The following is a 17,107-nucleotide window of genomic DNA, read 5'->3' on the forward strand; positions in this document are numbered from 1 at the left end:
TCATTTTCTTTCATAATCTTTTATTCCCTGACTATTTTGAGCTTTTAAAATGCCTTTACACAGGGTAAGTGCAGTTATTTTGAATCATGATAATTCCAGTATCTTAAGTATTTGGTTTATTTCTGCAGGTTCTCAGCACTGTGATGCTTGGTTTTCTTATGTGCTTTGGGAATTTTCACTGAGATAATCCTTCTTGGAAAATCATTTGTAGGAATGTTTCCAGACCTAGGATAATTCAGGGTTCCTTTTGAGAGCTCCTCATAGGCTCTCTTAGGCAGTATTGTTCACAACCACTTTAAACTTGTAACATGAAACGTCACGTTATAATTTTCTAGGGGATGAGTTTTGTTTACCCCCTCCCCCAAATGCACATACAATTATAATGAAGTTCTTGGAAGGTTAGAACAGTTTCTGGTTTGTACAAAACAATGTAGCTCTTTGGGTCAGGGTTTTAATGGGGAGAGGTCTTCTACTAGACATCCCACCTTGTGCTGGCCCTAATTTTTTATCTATGTTCATCTGGCTGTGAAAACTAAAGCTCAGATTTTTATTGACTGTAGATGGCAGAGTGAGATACTCCAGCATTCTGTTTGCCCAGTTCTTATAAAACCAGCAAAAAATGATATAGCCATCTTCCTCACAACTCTGGTACAGTTAAAGGGTTGCAGAAAATGGGTGAAAATTGAATCAAGAAAGAGGTTAACTTAAAAATGGTAAGAAAACACTAGGGCACCCTTGCTGGCCCCTCCTAGGCTCAATGTAGAGCCAACTTGGACTTCACAGTGTGGGTCTCTGGTCTTGGTTCTGGAGGGAGCAAAGTAAGACCTAGGTATATATTGGATGTGCATGCATGTTCGTGCTAATCTCCCTGTTGGCAGCCTGAAAGACTGAATCAGGCAAATCTAAACTTGCCCTGCACACAGAATCAGCTTGTGGACAACTAAACCAGATTAAGAACCAATCAAATCACAGTGGCCTGGAGTGAAGGATTACTGGCTTTAAGACACAATAGTGCACCCAGGATGAGATCAGTAGAAAAGAGTATAGAGAGAAGAGGGGGGATTCCTAAGACCATGAGTGCTCAACAAAATGAATGCTCTGATAAACATGGAAAGGACTGGCACTTTCACCTCAGGCTCTTCTTAAGTTCACTGACAGCAGGGCTAAGCTCTGAAGTTACAGTACCAGCCAAGACTGAGCCAAGCTGCAGGCACTGTGAAAGGTGGTGTGTGTGTTGGCTTCTGGAATTCAAGGAAACCTGCCATATCACTAGCTGGACACAACACTTAAGGAACTGAGGGACAAGGACTAAATTCCAGACCAAATACATTAAAATGTTCAAATGTACAGCATGAAACAGATTATAAAGCATATAAAGAAACAGGAAATGATATCCATCCAGAGTAACAACATACAACATCAGAGACCAACCAAAAATATAACCAAACTTCAGGCATCACAGACTTTAAGCTCAGAGCTAAAGAAAACACAAAGAACTTAACAATACCAGTAAAGTGATACAGGAACAAAATGAGATGTCAATAAAGATAGAAATTATAAAAGGAACCAAAAAGAAATACTAGAGCTCAAGACCAAAGTAAATGAAATAAAATAATTCCACAGAAGAGTTCAGTAATAGATTAGAGCTAATAGAATCAGTGAACTTGAAACTATTCAGTGTGAGGAGCAAAATGAAAGAAGATTAAGTGAACAGAGCCAGAGAGACCTGTAGGGCACCATCAAGTGTACCAATATACATGTTGTGGGAGTCCCAGAAAAAAAGAACAAAAAGGGCAGAAACAACATTCAAAGAAATAATGGTAGAAAATTTCCCAAACGGAATGAAAGGCATGAATATATATACCCTAGAAGCCCAATGAAATCCAAATAGGATAAATGCAAAGGCATCCACACACATTTTAATTCAGCTGTCAGACACCAAAGACAATCCTGAATGTTGTAAGAGAGAAGCAATGCATTATGAACAAGGTAGCCCTAAAATCAAGTGCTGATTTCTCATCAGAAACCATGGAGGCAAAAAGACAGTGGATGATATAAAGTGCTGGGAAAAAAAACATGTCAACCAAGAATTCAACATCTGAGGAGATACTTTTTCAAACATGAGGGAGAGATGAAGACATTTCCGGAAAAACTAAAGCTGAGAGGGTCATGACCTTTAGATCTACTCTCCAAGCAATACTAAAGGGAATTCTTCAGATTAAAAGGAAACTAGAAAGGATTAAAGCAGCATAAAGATCTCTGGTATGGATAACTAAATGGATAATTATAAATGCCAGTATTATTTTATTTTTAGTTTGTTTTGCTTTTGGCAGATTCTAATATGCAAATGCATGAAAGTAATGATGAAATCTATGGATTTAGACACACAGTGTATAAAGATGTAATTTGTAACAAAAACCTAAAGATGGAGGGATAGAGGGCCATAGGAAAATAGTTTGTGTATACTACTGAAGTTGAGTTGCTATCATACCAAACAAGACTGCTATAAATTTAAATTGTTAAACTTAAGGCCACTTGTTATCACAAATAAAATGTCTGGAAAAAAATACACAGAAAAATGAGAAGGTTCTTAAGTGTTTGACTATAAAAGATAAACACAAAATTAGATAGCAATGGAAGAACTGAGGGATAAAAAAATGTAGGACTTAAAAAAAGCATGATCCAACTATATGCTTTCTGCATGAGACTCACCTTAAAGTCAAAGATACAAGTAGGCTGAAAGTGAAAGGATGAGAAAATTATATACTATGCAAATAGTAACCAAAAGGGACCTGGGGTAGGTATGCTAATGTTAGAAAAATAGACTAAGTCAAAAACTACAGTTTTTAAGGAATATTCCTTAAAATAGTTTTTTATAAAGAGGGTCAATTTAACAAGAAAATGAACAATTATAAACATAAATTCACCTAACAGCAGAGTCCCAAAATACATGAGCAAATATTGACAAATTTGAAGGGAGAAAAATAATTCTACATTAATAGTAGGAGACTTCAATATACCACTTTCGATAACATATAGAACATCTCTAGACAAAATCAATAAAGAAACAGAAAACTTGAATGATACTGTAAACTAACCACACCTAACAAATTTACCCAAGAGCAGCAGAATACATATTCTTTTCTAGTGCACATGGATCATTCTCCACGATATACCATATTAGGTTATAAAACAAGTCTGAAGAAATTAAAAAATACTAAATCATACAATTTATCTTCTCCAATCACAATGGAATCAATAACAGAAGGAAAACTGTAAAATTAAATAACACACTCTTAAACAACCAATGGGTCCAAGAAGGTATCTTAAGGGAAATTAGGAAATACCTTTAGGTAAATGAAAATGAAAATACAACATACCAAAACTTATAGGATGTAACAAAGTCATTGCTAAGTAGGAAATTTATATTCCTAAATGCTTACATTAATAAAGATTTCAAATCAGAGACCTAGCCTCAAAACCAGAAGAGCAAAACTAGAAAAATGAGCAAACTAAACCCACTATAAGCAGACAGAAAATAAAGGTTAGAGCAGTGATTAAGTGAAAGAGAATGGAAAAATAGAATCAACAAAACCAAAAATTGATTCTTTGAAAAGATCAATACATTTGACAAACCTATAGCTAGAATGACCTAGGAAAAAAAGAGAAGATACAAATAACTAAAATCAGAAATGAAAGGGGGGGCTTAACTATGATCTCAGAAATAAAAAAGGATACTAAATGGTACTATGAACAACTGTAAGCCAATCAATTTGGTAACAGCTAAAATGGACAAATTCCTAAAAAATACTTACACTCACGCAAGAATAAAAATTCTGAACAAACCAGTAACAAAGAGAGAATCAGTAATCAAAAACCTCCCAACAATGAAAGATCTAGAGCCAGATTGGTTAGCTGGTGAATTTCACCAAACATTCCAAGAAGAATGAACACCAATCTTGTTCAAACTTTAACAAAAAATCGAAGAGGAGGAAACACTTGACTCATTCTATGAGGTCGGTATCACCCTAATAAAGATATACTAAAAAGAGAAAAATGCAGACCAGTATCTCTTCTGAATTACAGAAACAAAAAATCTTTATAACAAAATACTAGCAAACTAAATCCAACAGCACATTAAAAGGATTATACACCATGATCAAGTGGTTTTGTATTCTGGGAATATAAAGGTAGTGCAACATAAAAACAATTAATGTCATACATCACATTAATAGAATAAAGAGGGAAAACCCACACAATCATCTCAATTGACACAGAAGAGGCATCTGATAAAATCCAGCACTGTTTGGTTCAAAGTCATACATGAAAACTCTAAAGCTAACATCATACTCAACTAAGAAAAACTGAAAGCTTTCTCCCTAACATCAAGAACAAGATCAAGACAAGGATGTCCACTTTCACCATTGCTCTTCGATTTACTGGAAGTTCTAGCCAGAGCAATTAGGCAAGAAAAAGAAATAAGGGGCATCCAAATTGGAAATGGAGAGAAACTCTCCCTGTTTGCAAATGAATCACATATAGGAATCTCCTTGTTTCCTATATATAGAAAATCCTGAAAAAACTACAAAGCTACTAGAGCTAGTAAATGAATTCAGCAAAGTGGAGGGGCATAATATCAATGTACAAAAATCAGTGGTGTCTCCATACATTAATAATGAACAATTTGAAAAGGAAATCAAGAAAATAGTCTGCTTTACTATAGAAGCTAAAAGAATTAAAATATCTAGGGATAAATTAAATCAAGGATGTAAAGGATGTATTCATGGAAAACTACAAAACGTTGCAATATATAAGACTTAAATAAATGGACGGGCATTCTGTGTTCATTAAGACTAAATATTTTTAAAACATCTCTTCCAAAATGATTTATAATTCAATGTAATCCCATCAAAATTCCAATAGCAGAAATGGAAAAGCCAATCATCAAATTTATATGGCAGGGTAAGGGGCTTTGAATAGCCAAAACCATCTCAATAAAGAATAATGTTGGATGACTCACACTTCCTAATTTTAAAACTTATTATAAAGGTAATCGAAAAAGTGTGGCACTGATACAAGGACAAACATACTGACAAATGGAATCGAACTGGGAGTTCAGAAATAAACCTTTATATCTATGTCTTATTGATTTTTGACAAGGGTGCCAAGTTCACTCAATGGGGAAAGAAGAGTTTCTTTCACAAATGGTTCAGGGAAAATTGGATGGCCAAATGCAAAAGAATGAAAGTGGATACCTACACCTCACACAAAAGAGTAACTCAAACTGGGTTAAATCAACTCAAAATGGATCAAAAACCTAAATATAATAACAAAAGCTCTAAAAACACCTAGAAGAAAACAGGGAAATATCTTCAGGACCATGTGTTAGGCAATGGTTTCAGAGACTTTACAACGAAAAGCAAAAGCAAAGGAAAAAAAATAGATAAATGGGACCTCATCAAAAATAAATTAATTTTTATGCATCAAAGCATATTATCAAGAAAGTGAAAGACAACCTACAGAATAGAAAAATATTTGGAAACCACATATATGAATTGAATATCCAGACTTTTGAACTCCTACAACTCAATGACAAAAACCCCAAAATTTCAAAATGGGCAAAGGACTTGAACAGACATTTCTTCATAGAAGATATACAAATGGCCACTAAACACATGAAAAGATACTCAGTATCATTAGCTGCTAGGAGAAAGCAATCAAAACTACAATGAGATACCACTCAACACCTACTAGAGTGGGTATTTTAAAAATGGAAAATAAGTGTTGGCAAGAAAATGTGGAAAATAGGAACCCTTGTGCAGTTGGTGGGAATACAAAATGGTGCAGCCGCTGTGGAAAACAGCATGGTGGTTCCTCAGAAAGGGTAGAATTACCATACTGACTTGTCAATCCCACTTGTAGGTATATATTTAAAGAACTGAAATCAGGGATTCAAAAAAATATCTGCACAACAATGTTCATAGTAGCATTATTCACAATAACCAAAAAGTATACACAACCCATGTCCATCAACAGAAGGGATAAACAAAATGTGGCATATTCATATAAGAGATTATTTAGCCATCAAAAGGAATGAAGTTCTAATACATGGCACATAAATGAACCTGACGACATCATGTTGAGTGAAATAAGCCAGACACAAAAAGACAAATATTGTATGAAATACATGAAATAATTAGAATATGCAAAATCATAGTCAGAAATGAGAACAGAGGTTACCAGGACTGGGGATGGAGAATGGGGAGTTAATATTTAATGGATAATGTTTCTATTTGGGGTGATGGAAAAAGTTTTGGTAATATCTGATGTTCTGAGCATAACACACATTTTCAATGTAACATCACTGGATTATCTTGAAAGTTGTTAAAATGGGACATTTTATGTTGCCTTTTATCAGAATAAAAAAATGAAAAACCCATACAATTGTCAACACAGAGTGAACTTTAAGGTAAACTATGAGCTTACGTTAATATTGGTTAACAAATATAACAAATGTAATATGTTAACAGGAAAAACCGTGCTCAGCGGGGAGGTGGAGTATATGGGAACTCTAACTTCTGCCTGACTTTCCTGTAAACACATAGCTATTCTAAAAAGCAACTGCGGAGTGCATTAGAAACCACAATAGCAAAAAACCCCAAAGCAGATACATGAAATGTCCTTAGGGCAAAAGTAGCTACCATTCACTGAATGTTCTCCTAACTTCTGGTTTTTTGCTTTCAAATATTCTGGTCCTAATAATTTTGCCAATCTTTTGATGCTTTTCAAATAATTTTACCAGAATTCTAAATGCTCCCAGCATAAAGGCTAATCTACATACTCTCGTAAAAGCAAGCTGAGGAAAGCAGCCATCTGCAATTCCTGAAGTTGCTTAATCCCCCCTTTCCAGATTACCATTGATCTAAGGATCTTCTTCACTCTAATTTAAATCCTGCAACTGCTATGTACAGAAAATAGTCTTTTGCTACAATAATTTTGACCTGTGAAGGCTTTTGCTAGTTTTATTTTGAAAAGATAAAAAGCTAATACGTGACAAGTGGCAGGGTCAATCTTCATAAATAGAACCCTTTTCTTTATTCCTAAATTCCTTCCATGAGGCTTACCATCATATTCAAGAGAAAAGTCTATTTGCTACATGTAATTTTTTAGGTACTTGAGAACAATAACAAAGGAGCTGTTTTTACATTCAAAGTGGTTTCTTTTAAAGGTCATTTTTGAGTTAGCAGTAAAAAAATTGATTTCCCTTTGATGAATTCATCCACCTCATTTAGTTCTAGCAGAAGGAATTAAACACTTAAAACAAAGGTAGACTAAGATGGAATAAATTTGGGTTTTGTTTTTTTTTTCCTATCTGGTTGTGGTTATAGTCTTTTCGGTGTGTTGCTTCACTGCATGGGGGCCTGCGCCTCTCTGTGCAGGTCTGGGATGCCTTTTTTATTTTATTTTTATTTTTTTTACCAGGAGGTCCCAGGGATCGAACCGGATCCTCCATATGGTAAACAGGAGCTCAGCTGCTTGAGCCACAGCCACTTCCTCAGCATGCATTTTAAATGGTATTATTCTAAATGCATAATCAGCCTCTATGTTCTACATTCTGCAAAGCATTCCATAAAGGATAATTTCATGGCTGCTCTGGCCTCATAGCCATGCATTAAAGACTGAAGAACGGGGATGTATACTCACTGCCAGATGTCTCTACTAACCTTAATTTTTTTTTTAAATATGAAAGGGGGCTAACAGAGGCTTGACAGATGGCCCTCTTTTGGTTTGTTAGTGCAGTCTTTCATGAAGACGGATATTAAATCCCTCTCCCCGTCCCCCCTTTAAATATTTCCTTTAGCAGGATACAGGCCTGAGCTCTGATCCACTTAATTATAATTTTGTCAAGGAGGAACCGATGACGTTTCTTTTACCTACCTTGTTTGGACCGTTAGGATGGTAGTTAAGAGGTTACAAAGAGGTTGCATTGTGCCACGTGATCTTAAGTTTTCATTCACTCTCATCAGCTCCAGCTTTCATTAAAGCTAATTTTGCAAAAGCAGATAAAATATTGTAATAAAAATGTCTCAATAGTTTAAAAGATGTACAACTCGGGAAGCGGACTTAGTCCAGTGGTTAGGGCGTCCGTCTACCACATGGGAGGTCCGCGGTTCAAACCCCGGGCCTCCTTGACCTGTGTGGAGCTGGCCCATGCGCAGTGCTGATGCACGCAAGGAGTGCCATGCCACGCAGGGGTGACCCCGCGTAGGGGAGCCCCATGCGCAAGGAGTGCGCGCCCCATAAGGAGAGCTTCCCAGCGCGAAAGAAAGTGCAGGCTGCCCGAAATGACGCTGCACACACTGGAGAGCTGACGCAGCAAGATGACGCAACACCACCACCAAAAAAAAGAAACACAGATTCCTGTGCCGCTGACAATAACAGAAGCATACAAAAAGAACACCCAGCAAATGGACACAGAGAATAGACAACTGGGGTGGGGGGCGGGGGAAGAGGAGAGAAATAAATAAATAAAATAAATCTTAAAAAAAAAACAAAGTACACTGTCTAAGAAAATGCCCATTTTCTGAGTAATGAACTATTAATAGATTGCAGATGCTTCTGTGTGGCACAAAAGTAGGCTCATCAATGCCTAGTTACTTACGTATCTGAAATGGAGGTCAAGATATTAAGAAACATACCAAATGCTATATGGGTTTTAAGATCCAAAGGACCATAGATAATTTTACTTCTAATATTCCTATTAATTTAGACCAACATCCCTGTTAAGGAAAACTAGAGAAACCAGACAAGAAATAAAACACCACCTGCTTGATGACATCATACAACCAAGACAATGAAGTTATCACCAGGCCAGAATCTAGGAGAAGATGGACATACGATACAAGCCTGGCATTTGGGGCCATTTTTCCCATGATAAACTATCAAAAGCTAAATAGCAAATTCAATAACTTTGTAGGAGGAGGGCAAATGCTGGTATTTAAATCTGCTTGGGTAAATCCCTTGGAGTATTTCAGCCTGGAACAATGAACCAGCCCTTACAGAGACAGCAAACTAGCTTTGCATATCATATCAACCCCTTCACAATTGGACTAAGAGGATTCTGGCTTGCTTCTTTCCCTACATACCAGGCAGAAATAGAGGAAAATCCTCTATAAAGGAAAGAATTATCTTATGCCCGAACTTAACCCTACAATATTTCAAATATGTCTAGAATACAAAAGTTACCATTCACATTAGAAGACTCCATGAACAACAGCTTGCTGAAAACAAAATATGCAATATAAACAAACCCACAAGAACGCTAAATATTGGATTTATCAGACACAATTTAAAATAATTATGTTCCCTACATTTAATAAAAGACAAGATTAAGAATTTCAGCCAAGTCAGCTATAAATCATAAAAAAGGACAGATTCAAGGGAAAAAATTCTAGTATTGAATACTAGAATGGGTAAAATGAACTAAATGGATGGGTATAATAGCAGATTAGCTTTAATTGATGAATTAAGTGATTCAGGAAAAAATACACAGAATGAATGGAGAGGCAAAAGTAAACTACAGAAACAGACTATAGGGTGAGGAGGTCTAAAAATGTTTAACTGTAGCCCCAAAAAGATAGTAGAGACAAAATGGGGCAGAAACAATATTTAAAGAGATAATCAGCTTTCAAAAAACTGATGAAAAGACACAAAACGAAAAACTTTACAAATCCAAAATAGGATACATCCAAAGGATGAAAGAGATAGATCATGCAAATACCATAAGAATGCTGACATAGTACTATTAATATCAGAAAAAGCAGCTTTGGCAGAGGCATTCATGAAATAGTCTGATATTTCCAAACAACTGGAGGTTCAATTTACCAATAAGATACAAATTTTAGCTCTTGTCCCATAAATCGCCCGAAGTGATCTCTGAAAATGGTTTGCTATTCCCTTGACCCAAAAAACCCCACAAAATAACACCCGAGAAACTGCCCAGGCCATAGGGTATGCATATTTGAAAAGCCACCAAGTATCTGAAAGATGTCACTTTACAGAAGCAATGTGTGCCATTCTGTCATTATAATGGTGGCATTGGTAAGTGTGCCCAGGCCAAACAGTAGGGTTGGACACAGGGTCGGTGGCCCAAAAAGAATGCTGAATTTCTGTTGCACATGCTAAAAAATGCAGAGAGTAAGGCTGAACTTAAGGGTTTACATGTAGATTCTCTGGTCATTGAGCACATCCAGGAAACAAAGCCCCCAAGGTGCACCAGCATACTTACAGAGCTCAAGATCAGATTAACCCACACATGAGCTCCCCCTGCCACACTGAAATGATCCTTACTGAAAAGGAACAAATTGCTCCTAAACCAGAAAAGGAGGTTGCACAGAAGAAAAAGGTATCCCAGAAGAAACAAAAACTTATGGCTTGGGAATAACTTGAGCATACAATAAATGCAAATAAAAGTTAAAAATATATATATACAAATTTTAAATGTGTATACACTTAAGAATATAGATTCAAAACAGAGAAAATGACAAATCAAGGAGAAAGACAAACCTGTAACAACAGTGTGAGATTTCAACACATCTTTCTCAGCAAATAACAGAATCAGAAGACCAAAAAAAAATGTACAGAAGATCTAAATGATAATGATCAATAACCTGACTTTTTGAACACATATAGCATTTCATGACCAACAAATGCCAGAAAACAAAGACTGTCTTCAAAGAGATATGGAAATATATAAAAACTGACCATATGATGGATTGCAGAGTATCAACCAATTTCAGAGGATTAAAATCATACAAAGTATCTGACTACAATGCAATTAAAGAAGTCAATAATGAAGGGATAACTCAAACTGTTGTGTTTGACAATCAAGAAATCCAAAGTTCAATGAAAATACTCTGGAAATTGAAATATACATTCAATTGAATAACGTTCAAAAAAATCTTGTGAAAATAGAGTTAAAATGATGCTTGGGAAAACTTTAAATTCATATATTAAGAAGAAATCAACATGTGAGGTTAAAAAGAACACTGCCAACCCCATTTCTCCCAAAAGGAAATAAAAGAAAATTTTAAAATAGTGGAACAAATTACTGAAATAGAAAACATACTGTAGAAAATGTCGACAAAATCAGAAGCCGGTGTTTGAAAATAAAATTAACAGAAATTATTATAAACTGGGAAGAAAAACAAGGGTCAACAGCACATCTATAGACACGCATGTATGTGCACAAGAAAAAAACAGAAAACCAATCTCAGGAATGAAAAGGAGCTATCACTATAGAACCTACAGACATTAAGACAATCCTTAAGTGATAACAATTTTACATTAATATATTTGAATATGTAGATGAAATGAACACAACTTACCAAAACTACACAACAAGTAAAAAAGTCCATAAACCTATTATTTATAAAATCATTGAGTATGTAATTAAAAACCTTTACACGAAGAAAATTCCAGGCCTAAATGGTTTCACCAGCAAATTCTACCAAATCCAGGAATACAAGTTTAGTTTAATATTGTGAACAATAAGTCTCTGTAATACTATACTAACAGATTAGTGGAAAAAATGATAAAATCATCTCAATAAAGAAAATATTTGCTCAAACAAACCCATTCACAATGCAAACTCTTAGCAAAAGTGGGAAAAGGTAATGAATGTCTTTAACCTTAAGATATGTACAGAAAACCTATAGTAAACATACCTAAACTTTTCACTATTTTACCTAGAAAGCTTACTCTGTGAGATAGGGAACAAGATGAGGATGTTCTCTCTTCTTCTATGTTGTACTATAATAATGTGCTAGCTAGTGCAGCAAAGCAAGAAAATTAAATATATAGCCACCAGAAAGGAATATATAAAACCGTCATTATTCACAGATTATGATGGTGTTATGTTCATAAAAAATCTTTAAATATTTAAGAATGAGTTTAACAAGGTTGTTGAGTACAAATATATAAAAACAATTCAATTTCCATATACTGATGATTATAAAGTACAATTGTATAATTTTCAGAGATACAATACTTATACTGTATCAAAACATAAATACCTTGCAATAAAACTTCCAAAACTGTGCCAAAAACTATGGAACACCAAGAAATTAAAGACAAATGGAAGGATAAGTCATGTTCATGGATAATATTTTAAAAGTGTCTTTTCCTAATTGATCTATAGACCCAGTGCCCAATCAAAAGCCCAACAGGCTACCCCCTCTCTTTAAAACAAACTGATTCTTAAATTTATATGAAAAAAGCAAAAGCCCATGAACAGCCATGACCAGCTTAAAGAACCAAGTAGGGGAGAGAATCAGAAACAGGGAAAAGACTTGTTCTGTCATATACTGAGATTTATCTTAAAGCTATATTAATTAAATCAACGCATGAAGAGCTCCATGGAATACAAAATTAGGTCCCCAAATAGACTCATATATGGATACTTGATTTACTACAAAAAGAGTACTGCATAGCTTAGGAAAAGGGCGGTCTTTTCAATAAATGTTGTTGAGAAAAATTTTTTTTTTTTTGCTGGCAGGGACGGGGGTGGGGAGTGCCAGGAAAATTAAGTATTTATATGAAAAAAATGTAATTCACACTGTACTCAACAAATGAATTACAGGTAGACTGCAAAGCTAAAAATGAAACGTAAAACAGAGAATCTTCTGGATAATAACATAGCTGAGCATCTTCATGGCCTGAGATTAGGAAAAGACTTTTTAAACAGGGCATAGAATGCTATAGACATACAGAAGATTGAGAAATAAGACTACATTAAAGTTATAAATTCCTAGAGTAGAATTCCTAAGGCAAGCCATAGAGTAGAAGGGCTGATACCAGGATATTACACAAAGAACTCCAACTAATAAAGAAAAAATTAAAAAAAAAAAAAGAAAATTGGTCAAGAGAAACTTTTTATAAAAAGATTTCCAAACAGCCACCCTCATTAATAACTTGGGAAAGGCAGAACAAAAGTTATTGGCATCAACTGGTTAGGATGTGAAACAATAAAAACTCTCATATTCTACTCAGCAATGCCACTTTTAGATAAATACCCACACAAACATATTAATCTAAGCACCAAGAGAGATGTAAAAGAATATTCTCACAACACTATTTGTAATATCGTCAAACTGGAAACAATGGAAATGCCTATCATCAATAAAATGGATGTATATACAAGTGTATGTTATTAAAGGAATCCCATATATTAATGAAAATAAACTTATAGCTGTATGCAACAATCTAAATTTCATAAAGTATTATAATACTGAGTAAAAAGCTAGATACAAAAGAATACATACTCTATGATTCCGTTCATATAAAGTTCAAATAATAGGTACAATGCAATGATTATTTTTAGGGATAAGTATTTGGGTGGTAAACCATAAAACAAAAGTACCATAGGGAAGTGGATGTGGCTGAGTGATAAAGCTTCCACCTACCATATGGGAGGATATAGGTTTGATCCTTGGGGCCTATTGGTGAAAAAGAAGAGAAAGCGTGCCCGCGTGGCAAGCCAGTGCCACGATGAGTGCCTGCATGGTGAGCTAGTGCCCGCGCGAGTACCCGCATGGTTAGCCAGTGCCCCACACAAATGAGTCGTGAAGCAAGATGATAATGCATCAAGAGAGAGACAAGAGGAGAGTAAAGGTGAAGCGCAGCAGAAACCAGGAACTGAGGTGGTGCAACTGATAGGGAACCTCTCTCCCCATTAGAGGTTTCTAGGATAATCCCAGTGAATACTAGAGGAGAGGAAATGAGAAGAGAAGACAACACAGACAGCAAAAAAAAAAAGGGGGGGGGGGTGGAGGGAAAAGGGAAAAATAAATAAATCTTAAAAAAAAAAAAAAGGTACCATAAAAGATAGGAGAGTGATAACCTTTTGGGAGGAGAATGGATACGACAGTGATGTGGAGGGGGCTCAACCAGGGTTGTGGTAAATCAAGTTATTTGTGTTGTGGGAATTCACACACACAAAATGTAAACATTTTTATGTCCTTTTCTGAGTTATATTTCACAATAAAGAAGTTTTAATTTAAAAGAAAAATTAGAAATCATGACATTTCATTACTGGTCACTATCTCAGTCTCAATTTCCTGCCATTTCAATTGCACACCAGTTTATCCATCACTCCATCTACCATGATTCAGGAATCTGGGCAGCAAGGCAGTTAGCTGACAAAACCCATACGAAGCAGCAGCAGCAACTCCAATTCCATGATCCAAACTCCAAAATATCTTGGCTATAGAAATAATTACATTATTTGATGTCCTTAAACTATCAGTCCTTTGGCATCTTGGCCTTGGTGTAGGAATTCAAATAAATGATAACTCTACAACCGCAAACTCAAGTAGGTAATGGTAAGACTAAGAAATTGAATTTTTGTCTTTGGAATTGCTATTTCACTGCCTTACTAATACCTCAAAATACTACAATTTTGTGAAATTCTAAAGTGAGGAGCAAAAACAAAAGTTGTTTAAAATGCAAGGCCATGATCTTTAAATTCCTCTGTGCTAATGTTTAGTGATCACACTTGAAATGAATTTAGAAATCTAAAGAACATTCTGAGCCAATTATCCTATATTTCAATGTATTCAAACTACTAAAATTTCACTTCTCTGCTTCAATAAAACCAAAGTTATAATATGATATGTTACTGATGATAACCATTGAATCAAAATGGTGTTCTCTAAAACTGAAAAAGGTGAAGAGATCCTTCCTGCTTATAATGAAAAAAATTATAACACTGAAGACCTGAATGATTAGATACCAGAACTTTATAGAGCAGGGTTTATAGATTCATATCCTCATTTAAATAGAGATAAAGACTTCTATTTGGCTAGGTGTCGTCCCTCTCAAAACTTTAAAAATAAATTAAAAAAAGATTTTCATAATGGGGTTTTAAAAAGGCAAAATAGATTATTTAAGTTGAACCAATCCAGTACTACTTTTTTGTACACATTTCTCAACAGACAAAAAAGTGATGTGTTGAGTACTCTATAACTCCTTTCAAAAACAAAAGGTTGTAAAAGACAACACTTAACACAAAATTCGAATTAACTTTATTTCCCCTATAGTCAACAACTTCTCTGCATTGACTTTTAAAGCAACGAAGTAAAATAAAATCCCCCAAATGGCAAGGTATCAGAAATCCAGATTTAGTTACACGTTATTTGTGAAAATGTTACAGCCATTTTATTGGTCTGTAAAAGAACCATCATCTGGGTCAAAAATGAATTTATAAATCAAAGAATATTCTACACCTTGAAAAAGAAAATCAGCAGTAACATTCTCACAGAACATTGTAAATTACATTTTTCTTCATAAAAGGTACATACTATTCTGCACTTTTCCACCAAAAGCAGTGGTGTATGTTATACTTGTTATATAAAAAAAAGTTATATCCTGTGGCAGGAAAAACCCTTTCTCTTTCACTTTTACTAAACATCTGGAGAAAATTTTCAAGTCTGTATAAAGTTGCCTATAAGCTGGAAAGTGAATATGTTCAATCTCCATTTATATTTTAGTGCATTTTTTGACAATTGTCACATTTTTAGTAAAAGTAAGAAAATGCATATAGCACTAAAGAGTGTTTCATCAAATGCTCAAGGGATTAAAAAATAGAAGCAGAGAACAAAATCACTGATGGACAAAACTTTTCAAAAATGAGAGAAATCCAGGCGAAGTTTACAAATCCTTTGTCATTTTGAAAGTCACAGAAAATGAACTTTGGATACCTGCCAACTTTAAGGTTTTTTTTTCCCTTAAACTTCTGCATGTAAACATAGTGGCTAACCTCAGCACTAGATAACAAACTACATCCTGGTAAGCAACATTCTGTGCTGTTTCCAAAGGATATAAATTTAGCCCTTGAATGAAAAATGTATGAATCTGCTCTGTAGTACCTGGTGAAAACAACTGCTAATAGCAGCAATAATGTGTCAAACATAAAAATACCATTTGCATCAATTAGCTACTCAGAGGTTCATTTCTGAAACAGCAGCTTCTTCTTAGCGCAAACAGTTAAGCAACAGAAAATGTATACTTGATGAAACATTCTTTGCATTAGAGAAACATGAAAATAAATATAGTTCAAAGAAGTAAAATTACTTTCCTAATACCGCTTTCTCAGACCTGTACTAGTCTACTAGTTCAAGAAGCTCTTACCACATTTTGTCATTTGTATTTTACATATTGCTATTTCGGTAATTCAAATGAAATGCAGGTCTTGTAAAAGAATAAAAACATTGACAAGAGTGCATGTGCCAGGGACCAAATTAGAGGGTTCTTTGGTGCAATTAGTCCAAATTCTCAGATTTGAAGGATAATATGTACCAATAAAAAAAATCTGCTGCTAGACATTTACAGCAGTGCTCTGTCTTGCTTCACATTATATATCAAAAACAGCTGTTCTCAATAAGCCAATTTTATTTTTTAATCAGGCATTGCCAGAAAATTTTGTACTTTAACCTGGTCAGTGATGATTCTGTACCCTCTGTTGCTGTGAAACATGACATGAGCTAAAGGCAAAGACCGGTTCTCACAAGGACAACTGCTTCAAGTTAGGAACCAGAACGGTGTATTTAAAGAGTCTTCTTAGATATTTTCTTGCCTTTTTTAAAAACTAGCTTATTTTTAATGTAGCCACGCTTCCTTTTGGTAGTCTAAAAAGAAAAGAGAATACATAGTATTAGTACAGGTTTCTTACAGATTGAAATACATATATATATATATGCATGGTTTACACACAAAGATTGTCTTAATAACCACCCCACTTCCACAGCAAAAGTTAAAACTGGGATGTGAGGAGAGGGGAGGAAAGCAAACAAGGAACATTCCTCAAGTGCTAGTACAAAAAAGAATATAAAGCCATAGAAATCAAAAATTCAAAAGTCACATTTCTGGCAGGTAGATTATATATATGTCCCCCATTCCCCAATGGTCTTTATTTAAAAAATTTTTTTTTCCTTTATTAGAGAAGTTGTGCATTTACAGAAAAATCATGTATTAAATACAGGATTCCCAAAACCCACCACCACACCTTGCCATGGTGTGAAACATTTGTTTTAATTGATAATAGCTTATT

General features: G+C 34.9%; 1 protein-coding gene across 1 annotated transcript in view; it reads right to left on the reverse strand.

The window, feature by feature from the left end:
- Window positions 1–15,066: 15,066 nt before the first annotated feature.
- STT3B (STT3 oligosaccharyltransferase complex catalytic subunit B) overlaps window positions 15,067–17,107 on the reverse strand; it is a 128,285-nt gene continuing 126,244 nt past the window's right edge. Inside the window, exon 16 of the mRNA XM_058290902.2 lies at window positions 15,067–16,685. Within this exon, the coding sequence (XP_058146885.1) occupies window positions 16,605–16,685 (81 nt within the window). The 3' untranslated portion in view covers window positions 15,067–16,604. The remainder of the gene's footprint in view (window positions 16,686–17,107) is intronic.

Source organism: Dasypus novemcinctus, chromosome 31, assembly GCF_030445035.2.
Source record: "Dasypus novemcinctus isolate mDasNov1 chromosome 31, mDasNov1.1.hap2, whole genome shotgun sequence".
NCBI classification, from domain to species: domain Eukaryota; kingdom Metazoa; phylum Chordata; class Mammalia; order Cingulata; family Dasypodidae; genus Dasypus; species Dasypus novemcinctus.